The sequence below is a fragment of the Podarcis liolepis genome, assembly GCF_965112155.1.
Source record: "Podarcis liolepis genome assembly, chromosome: 15".
Lineage (NCBI taxonomy): Eukaryota > Metazoa > Chordata > Lepidosauria > Squamata > Lacertidae > Podarcis > Podarcis liolepis.
This window is the reverse complement of record NC_139566.1, coordinates 9,704,070-9,724,551: the sequence shown is the minus strand read 5'-3', so window position 1 is coordinate 9,724,551 and position 20,482 is coordinate 9,704,070. Positions and strand designations below refer to the sequence as shown.

General features: G+C 51.2%; 1 protein-coding gene across 2 annotated transcripts in view; it reads right to left on the bottom strand.

Annotated features, from left to right (window-relative positions):
* The window catches only part of ATP8B2 (ATPase phospholipid transporting 8B2), a 59,119-nt gene extending 39,716 nt beyond the window's left edge, over positions 1 to 19,403 (bottom strand). The window contains exons 1-6 of one of the 2 annotated variants that reach the window (XM_083476969.1): positions 19,271 to 19,403; positions 8,765 to 8,832; positions 6,134 to 6,192; positions 2,888 to 3,001; positions 2,619 to 2,717; positions 772 to 833 (exon numbers count right to left, since the gene is read on the bottom strand). In XM_083476969.1, coding sequence (XP_083333095.1) covers positions 772 to 833; positions 2,619 to 2,717; positions 2,888 to 3,001; positions 6,134 to 6,192; positions 8,765 to 8,795 — 365 coding nt within the window. In that variant the 5' untranslated portion in view covers positions 8,796 to 8,832; positions 19,271 to 19,403. Of the gene's footprint in view, positions 1 to 771; positions 834 to 2,618; positions 2,718 to 2,887; positions 3,002 to 6,133; positions 6,193 to 6,904; positions 7,128 to 8,764; positions 8,833 to 19,270 lie in introns of those variants that run through there. The other variant, XM_083476968.1, reaches the window with a different exon arrangement.
* Between the last annotated feature and the right edge of the window lie 1,079 nt (positions 19,404 to 20,482).

Genomic DNA, 20,482 nt, shown 5'->3' with positions numbered 1-20,482 from the left:
AAAACAAGAGGGGGAAAGTTCTTCCCCTCTCTGTGCAGCGCCTCCTGCCGCTTCGCTGAAGGGGCGCTGGGCAGATTGGGGGAGAATTTTTTTTTCTTGTTCTCCCCCCTCTAAAACAAAGTGCGTCCTATCGTCTGGTGTGTCCTATGGTGCGAAAAATACGGTAAGTCATGTTTGCCAATTCTATGTATTCATTTTCGTCTGCCACTCCATTAAAGTTGGAATTTCCGCCCCATCCAACACAGTCAATGGCCAGGGATGATGGGACTTGCAGTCCAGCATTCCCAACACTTGTTTTAACTCGAGGATGTGGAACCACCAATCACAGGCTCCGGCTCTAACAATCACAGGCTCCGGCTCCACCAATCACAGGCTCCAGCTCTAACAATCACAGGCTTCTCCTCCACCAATCACAGGCTCCTGCTCCACCAATAACACGCTCCAGCTCCACCAATCACACGCTCCAGCTGCTCCTACTGTTGGGCTCCCTGTCTCTATCCATCACTCTCAATGGCCACCAACCACCCTGGTGTGTGTGTGTGTGTGTGTGACCCCCACAGCCCTCCAAATTTTGCTGGGCTCGAACTCACCTCCTCCTTGATCACTGGCCACGCTGGCTGGGTGGCTGAAGCGGGTGTTTTGAGTCCAGGCATATCCAGAGGGCCACAGGATTCCCATCACCCATTGCTGGTCTAACAGATTCCCCACCCCTCGCCCAGAAATCCACCACAACAACCACCACCGATCCGCAGTTGCCGTGGCAATACTCACATCCCATTGATCAGCACCTGAGACTGGCGATTGTTCACCTGGTTGTCACTCTTGTGGCGAAACTGCAGAGAGACAGCAAGATCGCAGAATCTTAAGAGTCGGAAGGGACCCAAGGGTCATCTAGCCCAACCCCGCGATGCAGAATGAAAGGAAGGTCCCCCGACACAATCGAGGAGGGTCAGGCGATCGGGGACCGCTAGTCACAATGGCTATGTTCTCCCTGCACTGCCAGAGGCAAAATGCCTCTGAACATCACTTGCTGGGAATCACAGAGTGGAGACAGTTGCTCTCGCACTCAGGTCCTGTTTGCGGGCTTCCCAGAGGCATTTGGTTGGCCACTGTGAGAACAGGACGCTGGCCTAGATGGGCCATGGGCCTCATCCTGCAGCCAGGATCTTCTTATGCCTTTTTATAGTCTTCTGCTTTGAGTGCAGAAGGTCCTGAGTTAAATCTCCAGGTAGAGTAATTTTGCTGGAAGGTGTCCCAGTGGTCGTCTAGCCCAACCCTAGTCAGAAAGTTCTTTCTAACGTTTAGTCGGAGTCTCCTTTCTTGTCGTCTGAATCCATTGGTTTGGGTCCTACGCTCTGAGCAGCAGAAAACCAACTTCTGAAGATTGCTATCGTATCTCCTCTCAGTCTCTTTTCCAGGCTAAACATGCCCAGCTCCTTCAACCGTTCCTCATAAGGCTTGGTTTCCAGACCCTTGATCATCTCACTTGCCCTCCTCTGCACACCTTCCCAACTTGTCAATATTTTTCTTAAATTGTGTTGCCCAGAACTGGGCACAGTACAGTGGTACCTCTGGTTACATACTTAATTCGTTCCGGAAGTCCGTTCTTAACCTGAAACTGTTCTTAACCTGAAGCACCACTTTAGCTAATGGGGCCTCCCGCTGCTGCCACGCCGCCGGAGCACGATTTCTGTTCTCATCCTGAAGCAAAGTTCTTAACCCGAGGTATTGTTTTTGGGTTAGCAGAGTCTGTAACCTGAAGCATATGTAACCCGAGGTACCACTGTATTCTGGGTGTGGTCTGACCAAGGCAGAATAGAGCGGAACAGTGGTACCTCTGGTTGCAAACGGGATCCGTTTCAGAGGCCCGTTCGCAACATGAAAAAAACACAACCCACAGTGGCGCATCTGCGCACACGTGGGTTGCAATCTGCCGCTTCTGCGCATGACGTCATTTTGCGTTTCTGCGCATGCGCGAGCATCAAAACCCGGACGTAACCCTTTCCGGTACTTCCCAGTCGCCGCGGGACATAACCTGAAAGAACGTAACATGAAGCGGACGTAACATGAGGTATGACTGTACAGTGGTACCTTGGGTTACATACGCTTCAGGTTACAATGCTTCAGGTAACAGACTCCGCTAACTCAGAAATATTACCTCAGGTTAAGAACTTTGTTTCAGGATGAGAACAGAAATCGTGCTCCGGTGCCGCAGCAGCAGCAGGAGGCCCCATTAGCTAAAGTGGTGCTTAAGTTAAGAACAGCTTCAGGTTAAGAACGGACCTCCGGAACGAATTAAGTACTTAACCCGAGGTACCACTGTACTATGACTTGATCTGGACACTCGACTTCTGTTAATGCAGCCTAGAACTGCGTTAGCCTTTTTTGCTGCCGTATCACACATCTGACTCGTGCTAAGCAGGTCTGGATTTGGCCAGCACCTGGGTGGTTGACCTCCCCTTCCAAGGAACTGCCCCGTATGATCCCGCGAGTTCCACGGCAAAAGAAAGGCAGGATGTGAATTCTGGGAATCCAGCAAAGCACTGATAAGTGGTCCAAATCGCCGCCAGCCCCAACCCAGGTCTCCCCTCTCCCAGACTTCCCCCCCCCTTGCTTACGTAATCGTCGGTGGCATCCTTGACCGCCGTGATGGTAAGCACAAGAACCAAAGGCACTATGGTGGTGAACCACGAAAGGGAGGATATCTGTGGAATCAGCTGGGTGGAGGAAGACAGACGAGAGGGTAAGTGAAGGCAGGGGAAGAAGAGGCGGCAGGGTGCTTGTAAGGAGTCTCCTCTACCACTCTCCAAAACCAAAATGCCACCCACGTTAACACTTCCAAAATCCCCTCTTGCCCCAATATGAGAGTCCCGTGAACGGGCCGCACCTGGAGAATAAGGAGGAAGAGGAAGTAAGTGTTAGCCACTTCCTGGAACTGCTCAAAGAGGTTGATGGGCAGGAATGTGACCACGTTGTACTTGGACGTCTTGATGCAGTTACTCTGCGGGGAGAGAGGAAAGCAAACAACATAGGATGGCGAAACGCGCAGGGAGCACGTGTCTCCGCTCTGCCCCATGGCCAGCTTTCCCAGCAATCCCCCACCCCAAAACTCCTCCAACAGATCTTCTCCGCCCTGTTTTCAACCCTTGGGGAAGGGCCGTCAAAGCTGGCAGAGCGTCTGCTTGGCACGCAGAATGACCCGGGTTCAATCCCCAATAAAATCCTGAAGAGACGCTGCCTGTCAGTGCAGACAATATGGAGACAGGTGGACTCAGAGGTGATCTGACTCGGAATTAGGTGCCTTCCTGCGTTCCTGTTTAAATCAGCCCCCTTTTTTTCCCAGAACTGTGAAGACTACCAACTTCATTTTTTATTTGGTAGAAGCAGCAGCTGGAAAGGACGTTGGAACGGGGGCCTGCTTTCTGTGTGCAAAAAGCCCCGGGTTCAATCCGTTCCCGGTAAGGTTGGGAGGGACTCCCTTCCTGAGACCCTGGAGAATCGTAAAATTCATAGCATTGTAGAATTGGTCCTCTGGTACAACCCCCTGCCATTCAGAAATAAGATTGGTTACTGCCAATCGGCGTGGACAGTACTGAACTAGATGGACCAGGCGTCTTGCTCAGTGCAAAGAAGCGCCCTGTAAAGGTAAAGGGACCCCTGACCATCTGTCCCAGCTCCTGCCAAACTAGCAGTTCGAAAGCTACCACTGCAAGTAGATAAATAGGTACCATTGCAGCGGGAAGGTAAACGGCATTTCCGTGCGCTCTGGTTTCCGTCATGGTGTCCCGTTGCGCCAGAAGCGGTTTAGTCATTCTGGCCACATGACCCGGAAAGCTGTCTGTGGACAAACGCCGGCTCTCTCGGCCTGAAAGTGAGATGAGCATCGCAACCCCTTAGTTGCCTTTGACTGGACTTAACCATCCACGGGTCCCTTATCTTTACTTTACCTTTATATACAGTTATAACAAAAACATTCTAAAACCAATAACAATTTAAAGGTATAGGGACACCTGACCATTAGGTCCAGTCGTGACTAACTCTGGGGTTGCGGCGCTCATCTCGCTTTATTGGCCGAGGGAGCCGGCATACAGCTTCCGGGTCATGCGGCCAGCATAAGCCGCTTCTGGCGAACCAGAGCAGCGCATGGAAAGGTCGTTTACCTTCCCGCCAGAGCGGTACCTATTTATCTACTTGCACTTCGTGCTTTCGAACTGCTAGGTTGGCAGGAGCAGGGACCGAGCAATGGGAGCTCACCCCGTCATGGGGATTCGAACCGTTGACCTTCTGATCGGCAAGTCCTAGGCTCTGTGGTTTAACACACAGCGCCACCCACGAAACGCCCTGTGCTCCTTGTTAATTCCCCGATGAATAAAGCTGCACTGCTTTGCCGTTTTTATTAATTACTGTTCAAGCGGTAAGCCCACCTGCAACTCACAGCCTGCTTTCCCGGTGGCAACTATGTGAGTGAGAACACACCTAGATCTTTCATGGACTTCACAATTACCGTTCAACACACTAGGATGTGCACAAGGCTGTGGGGATAATGTGCGGGTGGACTAGGAACACAATTTACTGTTGGAGGGTAAAGACTCAAAATCTCTCTCTCCACCTTCACTCCAGAAAGAGGAAAAAATATCCCAAAGTTTCTTTGTCTGCCTTCCACACTTAACGCTCTATTTATAACCGCTGAGCTGGGCTGCTGTCCCCAGACAGGAAGTTATTCACAGACACACCCTAGCCAAGATATGAGGGGTCAAGCCCAGTCAGAAGCAGGGCAGTGGTGTGGGAAGAAGCTTCCAGAAAGCGGAAGGGCAGCTCCAAGGTTTCCTGGGATTTCCCGCAAACACCCCCCCCCCAAAAAAAAATACTGAGCAGCAGTCGCCTCCCCATATGGGATGGGCAAATCTGATTCCGTCTCAGTTTCTCATTTCCCCCCAAAAAAAAAGTTCTGAAAAAGGATGCTCTGTAACGGAATATGCATTTTTGTAAGCTGTTTTTGCTGAAGTGAAATTTACGAGGCACGCTCCATGCGCATTTTTGTACGCTTGGTTTGGGAAAACGACGTTGCAAAATTCAGGGAACTGCAGATTTCAAAGTATGGCTGTGTCTCATTCTGTGCATCATTCCAGAAAGTGAAATAGTAGTAGCAGTAGTAACAACAACAACAACAACAACAACAACAACAACAACAACAACAATAAACTACCGTATTTTTCGCTCTAAAACACGCACCGGACCATAACACGCACATAGTTTTTAGAGGAGGAAAACAAGAAAAAAAATATTCTAAACGAAATAGTGGATATATGATTTTTGTGGTTCATGCTGTGGCCACAGACATGTGATCTGACAGTGAGTTTGGAGTAGCCCAATGCAAAAATCCTGAGGATCCATGTGGATCCATGCTTTGTAACCACGGAGGAGGGAAGGAAGGGGAACCATGGATCCTCTGCTCACGACTGCAGCAGATCCCCCCCGCCACCCGTAGGCATTCGCTCCATAACACACACAGACATTTCCCCTTACTTTCTAGGAGGAAAAAAGTGAGTGTTGTGGTGCAAAAAAATACGGTATTTACTTCTCACATTTATATCCCCCATTTCTTCCAAGGAAATTTTAATCCAAAATACTCCCACTTCTCATTTAATCCTCGTAACAACCCCGTTAGGCAAATTAGGCTGAGAGGCAGCGACTGCCTCAAGGTCATGCCCAGTGAACTTCATGGATTTGAACCCAAGTCTCTCCCAGCTCCAAGTCCTACCCTCTTAACCACTACACCGCGGGTAAGCCTTTTAAATGTTTACACCCACATCCCTAGAGCCCATCATCACCTCTGATCTCTCCCCCCACCCCGCAAAAAAAAGGTCTGAGTTCTTCCTTTTCTGTCCCTAACTCCCCACAAAACCAAGCTCACCCCTTTCACATCCCTCTCTGTGGGGTATAAACGCAGCCCCACACCCCTTCTCTGCCCCGCCAGCACGGATTCCGCGTTCCAGCCACGAAAAGTGGGATGTTCCACCACCACCTCTCCCTTCCCAGAAAACTCACACACACAATTGATTATATATATATATATAAGACCTTAAATCTTTTATTACAGCCCCCAGCCGCAAACTCCTAAGCCTGTACTTACCGCATACTGGAACTTTTCGTTATACTCCCGGGCGTTGGCTTTCACCCGCCTTTCCTCCTCTGAAAACAGAGGACAAAAATCAGCCGCCGACACACAACACCCCCCCCCCAAAAAAAATCACCGTACCCCACTTTGCCAGGCTTACCACCACCCCTCCAGCAGTTGCCCCTTGCTAACCATTCCAAGCTGAACACAAAGGGTAGCGGATTTGATAACCTGCTTCCCGACTGCATGAAATTGGATGGCTCTCTTAATTCTTTGCATGCCCCCCACCACCACAAAAAGCACCCCAGGAGTAGCTCCCCCCCCCACCTGTCCCAAATACTGAAATAAAACTGCTCTGGGTTTTCGCAACCCCCCCAATCCATTGTTGGAACGGACTCTGTCCCCGTTTCCAAACTTGCGACTCTTGGCAATCTCAGAAGCAAGGTCATTCGCGGGGATGGGGGGGGGGACGGGTGGGAAGGAGGGGGTATTCCTTTGGGTAAAAAGGGGGCTCTCCTGTGTCCCCACCACCACCAAAAAATATATAGTGCAAAGGAAAGGAGCCAGAGTTGGGGGGGGGGTGAAGGAAGCAGGCGCGGTATGAGGTAATGTTTGTGGCGAGAACTGCAATGACAGCTTTCTCCAAGGAGGTCGTGACAGGACAAAGGCTGGACGTGGATATTTGAGGAGCCCCGACCCCTAAAAAGCAAAAAAACACCCCAAAACCCTGCTAGCCAAACCCCAAAACTTTCACTTGTCAAATCCCCACCACCCCCCAAAAAATACCTGTCCCCCCAGGCGTCTGTCCACGGCTGCCCGTCGCCACGGCGACCCAGGGCCACTTCTCCGGCATCTCCTTAGGGATCGTCATGGTTACCGCCGGGCCCGGGTTTGCGTGTGTTTTATGGGGAGGGGGGGCTTTGCAGGAGGCCCCCCGGGCTTAGGCAGCGGCCCCCCGTCGGCCTCCCCAGTCCGTGCCCCCCATTCTCCTCCTGCCTCGGCGGCTGCTGCTGCCCCCCCTCCCCACTCGCTGCAGGAGAAAACTCCACGCTGACATTGAAGGAGACGGGGGCCGCCCACCGCCACACGGCGGCCAATGAGGGGCCGGGACGGCGTTGCTTAGGTAACCGCGGCATGGGGGGGACGAGGGGGGGCGACCTCTCGACTGCCTGCTTCTCTTCCCCCAGCCCCACCCCCAACCCAGAAAGACCTTACGGAGTCAGTCAAAGGCATGCAAATCACTATAATGGGACCCCCCCCCCAAAAAAATCATTTTGCTTAGGTTCCTGCTCACTATTAATTCTGTTTTTACCTCAGTCCACCTCTTCTGCCAAAGAGACAGCCACCCACCCCAGCTCTCTCGCTCTCCTCACAAGAACCCTGTAAGGTAATCCGGGCTGCTGGGTTGCCAACTGACCAGGAAGGAAATAAGGCAATGCGACTTGCTCCTGCGCTTTAGACAGGAGCCTGACCCAGATGAAAAAGTCATAGGCTGGTAGATTGGGAAGGGACCCCCAAAGGCCATCCAAACCCAGCCCGCTGCTCAGCTCAGGAATTTTCACTGACTTCACAGGTAGGAAGCTGGCTTAGCAGGGAGAGAGAGGGCCGGGCTAGATCGCCTTGAAGCGCTGCTTGTCTACCTGCAGAACATTTGGCTGGCTTTTAGCCTGGGGAACTGGGTTGAATTCAAAAATGGGACAAGACCGCCTTCTGTCTAAAGTGGTACAGTCCCTTCTGTACCTTCTAAAGCGGTACAGACCCCCCCTCAAACTCCTCATGCCGCTGGCAAGGGTACGTATACTCTGGATATGAAAATTTGTCACGGAGCTTTAGAATGGGAAGGCACCTTGTGCGGTCATCCAGTCTGACCCCAACCCCCGAGGTACGCAGGAATCTTGCAACTACGCACCCCTGATAAACGATTGTCCGACCTCTGTTTAAATACTTCCAGCAAGAAAGAGCCAATCGCCTTCCAGGGCACCATCGAACAGTTCTGACCATTAAAAAGGTAAAGGGACCCCTGACCATGAGGTCCAGTCGTGGCCAACTCTGGGGTTGCAGCGCTCATCTCGCTTTACTGGCCAAGGGAGCCGGCGTACAGCTTCCGGGTCATGTGGCCAGCATGATTAAGCCGCTTCTGGCGAACCAGAGCAGCGCACGGAAACGCTGTTTACCTTCCCGCTGGAGGGGTACCTATTCATCTACTTGTACTTTGACGTGCTTTCGAACTTCTAGGTTGGCAGGAGCAGGGACCGAGCAATGAGAGCTCACCCCGTCGTGGGGATTCAAACCGCCAACCTTCTGATCGGCAAGTCCTAGGCTCTGTGGTTTAACCATTAGGCACCTTTTAATTTTTAATTTTTTTAAATGCTTCATGGTCTCTTAGAGGAAGCCATTGCGAATGAAATGGAATTAAGCAAAAGCTTCTCAGAAGCACAGTTCCCCCACCAGTGGCTACACTGGGGACACAGGGGCAGAGATCTGTTGGGAAGTTGGCAACCTTGCAGTGGCTGAGTGAGAAAAAGAGTCTGAGAAGTTAAATCACCTAATTTTTGTGGCTGATTGGGGTGGGTGGGGCAGCCCAGCCCCTGTCAGTCCTGCTCCCTTACCCACCCCCGAAAAAACAGCCCAATCAGAAGATCTTACCTGGAGGATGTTTCTTAGAACAAAGTTCCATGGCATTCGATGGCAGTTTATCAGGCCCATGGGAGGTGCTGTATTGGGGCAGGGAGATGGGGGGGAAAGCAAAGAAATAAAAATAATTGGTTTGGGGTGGGGTGGGGCACACACACACACACACCTAAAACAAACCAACTTTGGGGGCGGAATGTGGCCCTCGGAATGCTTCTGTCTGGCCCTCGGGTCTCCCTGCAAGCTGCACCCTTCTTCCCAGGTTACGGCCCCTCTACAATCCTGTTCCATACCCTCCCCAGGGACTTTTGCAAGCAAGGAGAGTTTGCAGGGGGGGGGAGGAAGAAAGAGAAGGAACCTCAGACTTTTGCATGGCTGCAATCCATTGTACCATACAAAGGTAAGAGTCACATTCATTGTTCTGCTCACATTTTTGCTTCCGATTCCACTGGCACATTTTTCCCCAAGGGGCTTCCCGGAGGGAACGCATCCCCTGGGCAGGAAGGGGTTAACCCTGCAAACAAACTAAGGAGTAACATCATCTTGCTGGGGGAGTGTTCAGAATTTCCCCACCTTGCTGCCTGCTGCTCCTGCAGCCCCCCAGCAAATCTTCCTTCTCCTCTATAAAGCCAAAATTGCCCTTCATCCAAACAGCGCCCAATAATTTTAAAATACTTGATAATAAAACAACGCGACTCTCTTCCCTACGAGCAGCGGGACGGAAAAGGATGCAGTTACAATAGGTATACCGAGCCAAATGAAGCCATCGAGCCAATTTAACAGGGCCACATAAAAAAAATGCCTTTAAAACCTGTTGCTAGATCTCTCCAGGGGAAAGCACTCCAAACAGAGATCTGGAAACAGAACAGGAAAAGTTTCCCGCAGGAATTTTTCCAGAAACAGAACATTGCCTGGAAAATCTCCTAATCTGCATGCAGGAAATTTTCCATTTAAATGAGCTCATTAGCTCAGTGTTTCCCAACCAGTGTTCCGCGGCACACTAGTGTGCCGCGAGATGTTGCCTGGTGTGCCGCGAGATGTTGCCTGGAGGGAGGCGGGCGAGTTGGGCGGCGAGAGGCGGGGCGGCGGCGGCGAGGAGAGGCCGCCCAGGGCGGGGCTCTTGCCGTCTGCCTGCCTAGCTGCCTGCAAGCTCGGCGGGCAGCGCCTCCGTCCGCAGCGCCCGCCTCGCGGCTCTCATTCCCTGCCCCTGCCAAAGCTCACCCAGCCAAGCCGCGCTCTCCTTCCTGCCTCGCTTTGCTGCCTCCTCTCCCCCCACCCCCAAAGCTTGGAGGTTCCCTGGCAAGGGGGAGGGGAAAAAATTGAAACTTACACTTTCGTGCGTCCCTCCCGGCGTGACGCTGCGCGCTGACGTCACGGGGCTGTAATGGTGGTGTGCCTCGAGATTTTTTTCATCAAACAAGTGTGCCTTTGCCCAAAAAAGGTTGGGAAACACTGCATTAGCTAATAGATACCGATTGCAAATCCTCAGGGTTACTGCCCATTGCGGCTGGTGGGGCGGGAGCCAGGGAGCCCGACAGCAGGGGGCGCCAGAGCCGATCAGAGACAGAGCCATCTCATCCTAATTTTGTCCCTATCCTCCTCCTCCTCCTCCCTGCTGAGTTCTACAAGTTCTGCAACCCTGAGACGTGGTCGCAGTTGGACCCGCGCCAGTCGCAAAACGCGCCTGGCACCTGGCTAATTTCTAACAGGGTTCCCCACCCCCAAAGGAAGTGATTTAAAAGGCAGTAGAGTGAATCACATGAACCTTCCAGCCCAGTCCGCTATTGTCCCTTCCTTTCTAGAATGGACCACAATTCTGCTACAGAACCTGGCTCCAAGTCGAACAGACGAGATGGATCAAAACCACGCTGAGGACTAGAATGCTGGAGAGGCCTGCAGGCTCCTCTAGCGATGGTGGTGGTTTCCCTAAAAGGGCTAGCATGCCGACACATCCACCACCGACCAGCCAGACAGCTACACCGGTGCCAACAGCTGCTACGCCCGAGGCAAAAGACACCTCTTCTAACTGTTTCCTGCTCCATTTCCTGTTTTGCTCCTGGTGGCTGATTTGTGGCGAGGAGCACAGAGAGAAACCTAACATCCGGGGGCACTTCAGAGCAGACAGCAGAAGATCTTCCAATCAGTGTCAGGAGATGCTCTTCCTTGTCGAACATGTTGTTGTTGTTATTTAGTCGTCTCCGACTCTTCGTGACCCCCTGGACCAGAGCATGCCAAGCACTCCTGTCTTCCACTGCCACCCGCAGTTTGGTCAGACTCATGCTGGTAGCTTTGAGAACACTATCCAACCATCTCATTCTCTGTTGTCCCCTTCTCCTTGTGCCCTCCATCTTTCCCAACATCAGGGTCCTTTCCAGGGAGTCTTCTCTTCTCATGAGGTGGCCAAAGTATTGGAGCCTCAGCTTCAGGATCTGTCCTTCCAGTGAGCACTCAGGACTGATTTCCTTCAGAATGGAGAGGTCTGATCTTCTTGCAGTCCATGGGACTCTCAAGAGTCTCCTCCAGCACCAGAATTCAAAAGCATCCATTCTTCGGCGATCAGCCTTCTTGATGGTCCAGCTTCACTTCCATACATCACTACTGGGAAAACCATGGCTTTAACTATACGGACCTTTGTTGGCAAGGTGATGTCTCTGCTTTTTAAGATGCTGTCTAGGTTTGTCACTGCCTTTCTCCCAAGAAGGAGGCGTCTTTTAATTTCGTGGCTGCTGTCACCATCTGCAGTGATCATGGAGCCCAAGAAAGTAAAATCTCTCACTGCCTCCATTTCTTCCCCTTCTATTTGCCAGGAGGTGATGGGACCAGTGGCCATGACCTTCGTTTTTTTGATGTTGAGCTTCAGACCATATTTTGCGCTCTCCTCTTTCATCCTCATTAAAAGGTTCATTAATTCCTCCTCACTTTCTGCCATCAAGGTTGTATCATCTGCATATCGGAGGTTGTTGATATTTCTTCCGGCGATCTTAATTCCGGCTAGGAATTCATCCAGCCCAGCCTTTCACATGATGAATTCTGCATATAAGTTAAATAAGCAGGGAGACAATATACAGCCTTGTCGTACTCCTTTCCCAATTTTGAACCAATCAGTTGTTCCATATCCAGTTCTAACTGTAGCTTCTTGTCCCACATAGAGATTTCTCAGGAGACAGATGAGGTGATCAGGCACTCCCATTTCTTTAAGAACTTGCCATAGTTTGCTGTCAAGGCAGTGATCCATGAAGGGGCTTGTCGAACATGCAACCCCGCAACGCCACATATGCTAGAATCATGCAAGAGTCTGGGAGGAGGAGAGGATGAAATCCCCAAAATGGATGTTATTTTTTTTCTGTATGCCACAACAGCTGCGAGAATATTACTAGCGAAGAATTGGAAGAAACAAGACTTACCAACTATCAAAGAACGGCAGATGAAAATGATGGACTATATGGAACTTGCCAAACTGACTGGGAGACTCTGACCAGAGAGAAGAGACAATGGAAGAAGACTGGAAGAAGTTTAAAGAATATTTGAAAAAAAATATGTTAATATTTAAATCTTAGAATAGCTTTGGAAGTGGATATAGGCTGTAGGGTTAGAAGTAGAAGACAGTGTATTTTAAAATAGTATTCTTTGTAAAGGATAAAATGTGAAGATTATTATAGTAAAAGTAAGCATGACAAAATGGTTAAAAATTATGATATATGTAAACTGCTAAAGATGAGGTAAAATGAAAATCAGATAGGGGGGACTTGGGGAAGCTCACCTAACAATGTTTAGAAAAAATAAGGATAAGACAAGAATTTGTTTGCATTGTTTGTGTTGTTTATTGGTGTTTTAAAATGAATAAAAAAATTGGGGGGGAAGAGTCTGGGAGGAGGAAGTCAGGGGGAAAATGACTCTCCCAACTATTCTTGCTGGGCTCAAAACCATGGAAGGGGTTTGGCTTTGTGGGTGGTGGGGAAATAGCTGGAAAGGCAGAATTGGTGGGTGGTGGAGGGGTTAAGCACCCTTCCCCGCCTGCTATCCATCCCATCTAAACTGGTTTATAACGGTATGCGTGAGGAAAACTGCTCTGGAAAATGTAATTTGCTGGCAGGGGATGGGTTAAGCACTTCCCTCATCCAATTTCCTCAGGCAAAAGCTCCTCCAACGTTTTTTGAAATTGGTGCCATGAGGAAACTCGGTCATTCCAACGGTCAGCCCTCCGTTTTTAGCCCTAGGGAGAGCCAGGGTAATGTAGTGGTTAGTGTGTTGACCCTGGGAGACCTGGGTTCAAATCTCCACACGCCCACTAGGTGGGACCTTGGACCAGTCCCTACCTGTCAGTGTAACCAACCTCACAGGATTGTTACGGGGATTAAATGAAGAAGCGGAGAACCATGTACAAGCCCCCTGGAGTAAAGGTAGGACGTGAATGTAAGAATGAAACAAAATAAATAAATGCTGGTTGAAGAATGTCCAGCTCTGTTTCAGCTGAGAAGGGATTTGTATGGAAAAACCCGTAAGCAGGATTCGAATTCAAGAACAACTCTCCCAATTCTCTGGTGTTCAGAGGTACATCACTGCCTCCGACAGCGGAGGGAGAAAACAGCACATATGGCTGGTGGAAACCATGGAACACCCGCCCAAAAGCACTGATAGGTGAAAGCGGAAGTCAGAAAGGTTACTTCCTGTTCCATTTCCGTTTTCCAACTCTATGGTGCTTTTCAAGGCTGAGATTGGTACCCATTCAATAATAATAATAATTTATTATTTATACCCAACCCATCTGGCTGGGTCCCCCCAGCCACTCTGGGCGGCTGCCAACAAAACACTAAAATACAATAACCTATTAAACATTAAAAGCTTCCCTAAACAGGGCTGCCTTCAGGTGTCTTCTAAAAGTTTGGTAGTTATTTTTCTCTTTGACATCTGGTGGGAGGATGTTCCATAGGGCGGGTGCCACTACTGAGAAGGCCCTCTTCCTGGTTCCCTGCAACTTGGCTTCTCACAGCAAAGGAAGCGCCAGAAGGCCCTCGGCTCCGGACCTCAGTGTCCGGGCAGAACGATGGAGGTGGAGACGCTCCTTCAGATATACTGGACCGAAGCCGTTTAGGGCTTGAAAGGTTAGCACCAACACTTTGAATTGTGCTCGAAAACGTACTGGGAGCCAGTGTAGGTCTTTCAAGACCGGTGTTATATGGTCTCGGCGGCCGCTCCCAGTCACCAGTCTAGCTGCCGCATTCTGGATTAGTTGTAGTTTCTGGGTCACCTTCAAAGGTAGCCCCACGTAGCGAGCGTTGCAGTAGTCCAAGCGAGAGATAACGAGAGCATGCACCACTCTGGCGAAGCAGTCCGCGGGCAGGGAGGGTCTCAGCCTGCGTACCAGGTGGAGCTGGTAAACAGCTGCCCTGGACACAGATTTGACCTGTGCCTCAAGGTGTTCCGACATAGAGATGAGATGTTATTTGCACCGTAAGGAAGCACCAACTTTGATCTGACCGCATGGGAACAAGAGAAGAGACACTTGCAAAGATGGGGAACAGGAAATGAGGTGTTGATCTGTTGTATCTAGACTATTATCATTGTGCAGGCCGGAAGCTGAGATGAGCCTCAGGCAAGCAGAGAGCGTAAAAACCAGAGAGGAAACCCCAACCAGTCCAATTCTTTGACTCAGGGCTCTGCTGCTGGGGAAAGGGCGGTACTTTTTGGGTAGGGAGTGAGCAGCCAATCCCAATTGCCACCTCCCCAGGCACCGAGCCACCCAAACTCCAGGGAATGTTTATTTTTCAAAGCCACAGACACACACACACCAAGTTTCCGGGCAGGCAAAGACACAGATGCCACAAACTCCCTTTGCCCCACCCAGATCCCCTCCCTCTCGCCTAATCCCAGATCACAAAAGACACGACAACATTGAAAAGCACTCTGTGCGAGTCCCAGAGAACTGTCCTCCGCCAGGGCCGTTTGAGCAAAATAAAGAGTTTGTGATCTAGGGCAAAAGATTGGGGGGGGAGGCACACACAGAGTTCTCATTTGGCAGTTGCCCCCTCCATAATGTCTGGGGCTTGCCAAAAAATGAGAGGGGCAAATTCATAGAATCAGAGAGTCTGAAGGGACCCCACGAGTCATCTAGTCCAGGGGTCTGCAACCTTTAAGACAAAAAGAGCCACTTGGACCCGTTTCCAAAGGAAAAAAAAATGGGAGCCGCAAAACCATTGCGGCATTTAAAACAAATATAACACTGCATATATTGTTTCTTACCTTAATGTCCGATCTGACAGCGGGCGGGAAGGTGACGTCGGGACGGTGCGTGACTAACGCACGCACCGCCCCCATGCGACGTCACAGCCAGTACAGCGCCCGCCACAGTGGGGAGTGTCGGGGGCACAATGCGCCTCCTCCCTCGCTAGTATCTGCCCCGGAGCCGCGGCAAAGGTGTAAAAGAGCCACATGCGGCTCCGGAGCCGCGGGTTGCAGACCCCTGGACTAGTCCAACCCCCTGCAATGCAAGGAATCACAGTTCGAGAATCCCGGGCAGACGGACGACCCAACCTGTGTTAAAAAGCCTCCAGCGAAGGATTGTCCTCCATCTTCCCAGGTAGGCCAGCTTCACCTTATTTAGTAGCACAGAGCTTTGCCTAAGAAGGTCGATGTCACACAGGTAAAGCAGAGGCACAGAGGACGCTGTCTCCTACCAAATCCAACCGTGTAGCTCAGTAAGGTCCACACTGGCTGGTAGCAACTCAGCAGGGTGAGTCTCTCCCAGATGCTGGGACTGAACCCCAGCACCTTCTGCATACAGATTATTCTACCATAAAGCAAGTTTCCAGTCCTCAGGGTTCTGAATAAAGGCCCTGATTTAAACAGTAAACGCCAGAAGCTGGCTTATTCCCACGCAGAACAATGGGCCACCTAGCTCAGTAATGTCCACACTGGCTGGCAGCAGCTCTCTGGGGTTCTCACGCTCTCCAGGGTCTTTCTGCTTGGAGACGCCATTGCGGATCAAACCTAGAACCTCCTGCAGATGCTTCGCCACCTTCCCAAACACTGGAGGCCAGTCCTGGGATAGCTCAGCAGGCAAGAGCACAAGGCACTTAATCTCAGGGTTGTGGGTTCGAGCCCCACGTTGGGCAAAATATCCCTGCATTGCAGCGGGTTGGACTAGACGGCCCCCAGTGATCCTTCCAACTCTACGACTCTTCTAAGATTCCATGGAGCTCAATACTGCCTGCACTGACTGGCAGCAGCTCTCCAGAGTTTCAGAGGAGGGTCTTTCAAATGCTCTACCGCTGAGCTACAACCTTTCAGTCCACATATACAGGTAGCGGGAAAGAGGCTGGTGTATTTAGATAAAGCGGCCAAGGCTCTCCTGCCCAGAGGAGGAGAGCAGAGCTGTCCCTCTCCCGGAATACCCTGTCTACTGCCTCTGTAAGCTGGCTTGTTTGGGCGTCTGGCTAAGGCTTGGGGGGGAGAAGGAAGCGGTGCATGGATGTGGGGAGAGACTGCTGCTTCGAGATCGTTGGCCATGCCGAGAAGATGACACGAAAGCAAGGTCTGGCTCCGACCGACAACATCTGGAAGGGGGGCGTTATGCCAAGGAAGAGAGGAATTGGGGACGACCAGCAAGCAGGCGGGGTGGGGGCAGGATCCAGAACGTGGAAATGGGGCAGTGGGGAGGTGGAGGGTAAGATATCTCAGCATCAGCAGTTGGGGAAGTGGTGGAGTTGCAGAGGGAGTAAGAATCTGGGCCTAGGAAAAGGATACAAGCTTGGAAATCCAAATCGAGGGGTATAAGATATCTCAGCATCAGCATCTAGGGAGAGGGGCCACCCAAGCAAATGGATTTTTTTGTGGGGGGGGGGGAGTGAGGAAGAAGGACCAGGGAAGAAACTGGGAGTGAGACAAAACAGGATCCGGAATGTGTGGGGAGAGAATTGGAAGGAGGGGTAGTTGTTTTCTACTGTGCTAAGGCAAGGAATGAGGATAGAATATCGAGGCATCAGCGTTTGGGGGAAGGAGGGAGAAGGAGGGGCTGGCGAGCAGGGAAGAGATATGGGGCAGCTAAGGAAGGAGGGTGGGGGAGTCACACTAGGCCAGAGGCACACAGAAACCTGCCTTATTTTGCTCCACCCGCTAAGTAAAAAAACCTAAGACTCCAGTCCTCATGGCTTTGAATAAATGGCTGGTTTAAATAGGAACCCAGAGAGCTGCTTTATAGCATTGGTCACAGGAACAGTCCATCTTGCTCAGTAATGTTTACACTGGCTGGCAGCAGCTCTCCAGGGTTTCAGGCAGGAATTGAAGTTGGGATCTTCCGCATGCAAACTGGACACACTACGGCCCTTCCCCAACATGGCGCCCTAAAGACATTAATTGAGGTTTCCAGCTCCCATCAACCGCACCCGCTACGCCCAGAAATGATGGGAGGCAGAATGCAACCACAACTTAATGGGCACCAGGTTGGTTAGCCCTCCGTCGGGCAAAGAGAGGAATAAGGGTTCAGGGCACCCCCAGCAATTGTGTGTGCAGTGGGGAGAAGGAAGGGGGGAGAAGGACCCAGACCAAGAGTTCAGGTGGGACTCGGAGAGGTCAGTTCTTGGAAGGCACCAGCAAAGAACCCCTGGAATGGTGGTCTGACAATAGACTGGGGGAGAGAATATCAATATTCAATATTTAAGGCTACATTTAAAGCACATTGATTCCTCCCACACACACACAGAATCCTGGGAACTGTAATTCACTCCTCCCAGAACTGCAATTCCCAGCGCCCTTCGCAAACTACAGTTCCCAGGATTCTTTGCAGGACAGAGAGAAGAATGTGCTTTAGATGTACAGTGGTACCTCAGGTTAAGTACGTAATTCGTTCCGGAGGTCCGTACTTAACCTGAAACTGTACTTAACCTGAAGCACCACTTTAGCTAATGGGGCCTCCTGCTGCTGCCGGAGCACGATTTCTGTTCTCATCCTGAAGCAAAGTTCTTAACCCGAGGTAATATTTCTGGGTTAGTGGAGTCTGTAACCTGAAGCGTATGTAAGCTGAAGCGTCTGTAACCCGAGGTACCACTGTATTATTATTATTATTATTATTATTATTATTATTATTCGCACTTGGAGGTGCCGGGATTGAACCTGGGACCTTCTGCATGCAAGTCTGGTGCTCTAACCACTGAGCCACGGCAAATGAAAGGAGCCTAAGAGAGGCACCCATAGATGACTTTTTTTTTGGAGGGGGGGACTGAAGGATCAAGAGCATGCATTAGTGAAATTACTACGCAACTGAGAGCTCTAGGCATGAGCATTCGGGTAAGGATCTAGGTAGAAGTCTAGAAGAATCTGGAGCAAATATCTAGAAGAAGGAAAGGAGGTAAGCAGGAGAGATATGGAGCTGTAAGCCTTTCAGGTACTTCCCAGTGTGGGGGGAGTAAGCCCCACTGATCTGAAAAAGCTTACTTTTGGACCCCCTTAGTGGGTGGCATCCTGATTCAAGGCAGGTCGCCACAGGAGCACTCACAAATATATGGTAAAAGCCCCTAAATGCATGTTTGGGTTAAAAGGGAGCTCCGGCTGTGAAAATGTTGTAGATACCTAGCCCAGGTTTTCTTGGGGGGGGGCGCAAACCTTCCCATGGGGGTCAAGGGTGGGGGAGGTTAAAGGTCAAAAGAGAGAGGATCCAAGGGGATGTTCAAAAGTTAAGAGAAGGGAATGGGGGAAGGGAATTCTCCAAAATTCATTCCCCGGTTAAGGTATTAAAAGAACTATAAAAAACAGAGAAATAATCTGGGGTGGGGAATCTCCAAACCTCACCCCCCCACACACACATAAGAAACTAAAATAATAATGATGCAAACACTGGAAATATTTAGAGAGGCGATCTCCCAAAATTCACCCCCCACCCCAATAACTAATAAAATACGGATAACATGGAAGGAGGGGGGATCTCCCAAAATTCACCCCCAATAGCTTTAAAAAAGAAATAAGATGTAGGGGAGCAATCTACAAAATCCACTCCCAGTAAGTGAAAAACAAATAAAGACGATGGAAATATTTGGGATGGGGAATTCCCCCCCCCCCATAACAACAACAACAAAGATAGTATAGAAGTACAGTATTGCGTGGGGAGGGGGAAGGAATCTCCCAAATTAACTAAAAAGAGACAGAGATACAGCACAGAAGCATTCATGGGGGAGAAAATGCCCCAAACCTACCCCCCCCCCACACAACTACATAAAAAGCAAGATGACATGAAAGTATTTAGGAGAGAAACCTCAAAAAATATATAAATTTGGAGAGGGGGGTTTGTGTGTGTGTGTGTGTGTTTTGAGGTTTCGCTCCTCCTAAATACTTTCATGTCATCTTGTTTTTTATGTAAAAAAATTGAAATAACTACAGTTGGGAGCACCATCTCTCCTTCCCCCCCCCCCCCGCTCCTGTCCCCTTGCCCGGCTGGCTCCCTTTCCAACCGAGCGGCGGAGGGAGGCGAGCTCTGGTCCGCCGGGGCGTCCCCAAAAACTCGGCCGGATCCCCCGCCGCCGCGTGGCGCACCTTAACGAGCCGCCTCCAGGCGCCCCTCGCCTCCGCTGCTGCTGGTGCCGCCGCCGCGCTCCATCCCCCGGCCAGGGCCGCTACGCCCTCCTGGAAGCGGCCCGCGCCCGTGCGCCCTGGCCGCGCCCGCCGGCCCGCCGTGCGCCCTGGCCCATGGTTGCGCTGCCGCCGACGCGCCCGGCCCCGGATTGCCTGGCTGGCTTGGCGGCGGCGGCGGCTGGGCTGCTTTCCCCCCCTCCCCGTTTCCCGGGCGGGGATGGATGGAGAGGAGGAGGAGGAGGAGGGAAGGAGGAGGGCTGGGGGGTGGGGGGACGGAAGTGATGAAAGGGACCGCCGATCTCGGGGGCTGCTCCTCCGGGAAGCAGCTCCGGGTGGAGAAAGCGCCGCCGAGCGCTGGGTGCGCTTTTACGCACGAGGAGAAGCCGCCTCGCGTTTACTCGGGAGTCAGCCTCTCCATCTCCTCCAGCCAAGCTCTCCTTCGCAGGAGGCGCTGGATTGTTCCCCCGCCCTCCCCAAATCCAGACTTATGTCGGGCCTTGGGCCGGATCCAGCTTTTCTCACGAGTAGACCCATGGCAATGAATGGAGTGCAGTTGGCCTGGCCCGTTCGCTTTCAGTAGCCCATTCGACTCCCTCCCCCCTGCAAGAATCCTGGGAATTGTAGTATGTTACTCAGGCTGCTGGGCACTGTAGCTCCGCCATCGGTGAACTACAGTTCCCAGGATTTTGGGAATGTGCTCTAACTGTAATGGTTGCATATGCAGCCAGGCTAAAAAATGGGCAGGCCTACTCCCCATATTTTCTAGCTACTCGCCGCATTTTTCTAACATCATGGTGCACAGAGTAGCATGCCGTTGGATCTCATCTGGACACTGCCCAGACCGGCTAAACTTCAGCAGGGCGGTGGCCTCCTGAGCCTTCTGGGATGGGAATCTGGGGCTTTCCAGATGTTGCCGTGGGACTCCAGCAGCCTTCATGGTCAGGCTGAACATCTGGAAGGCCACCAAATGAGAAGGCTGTGGTATCTGATGATGTGGGTAGTGCATGGGTAGGCAAACTAAGGCCCGGGGGCTGGATCCGGCCCAATCGCCTTCTAAATCCGGCCCGCGGATGATCCTGGAATCAGCGTGTTTTTACATGAGTAGAATTTGTCCTTTTATTTAAAATGCATCTCTGGGTTATTTGTGGGGCATAGGAATTTGTTTATTTTATT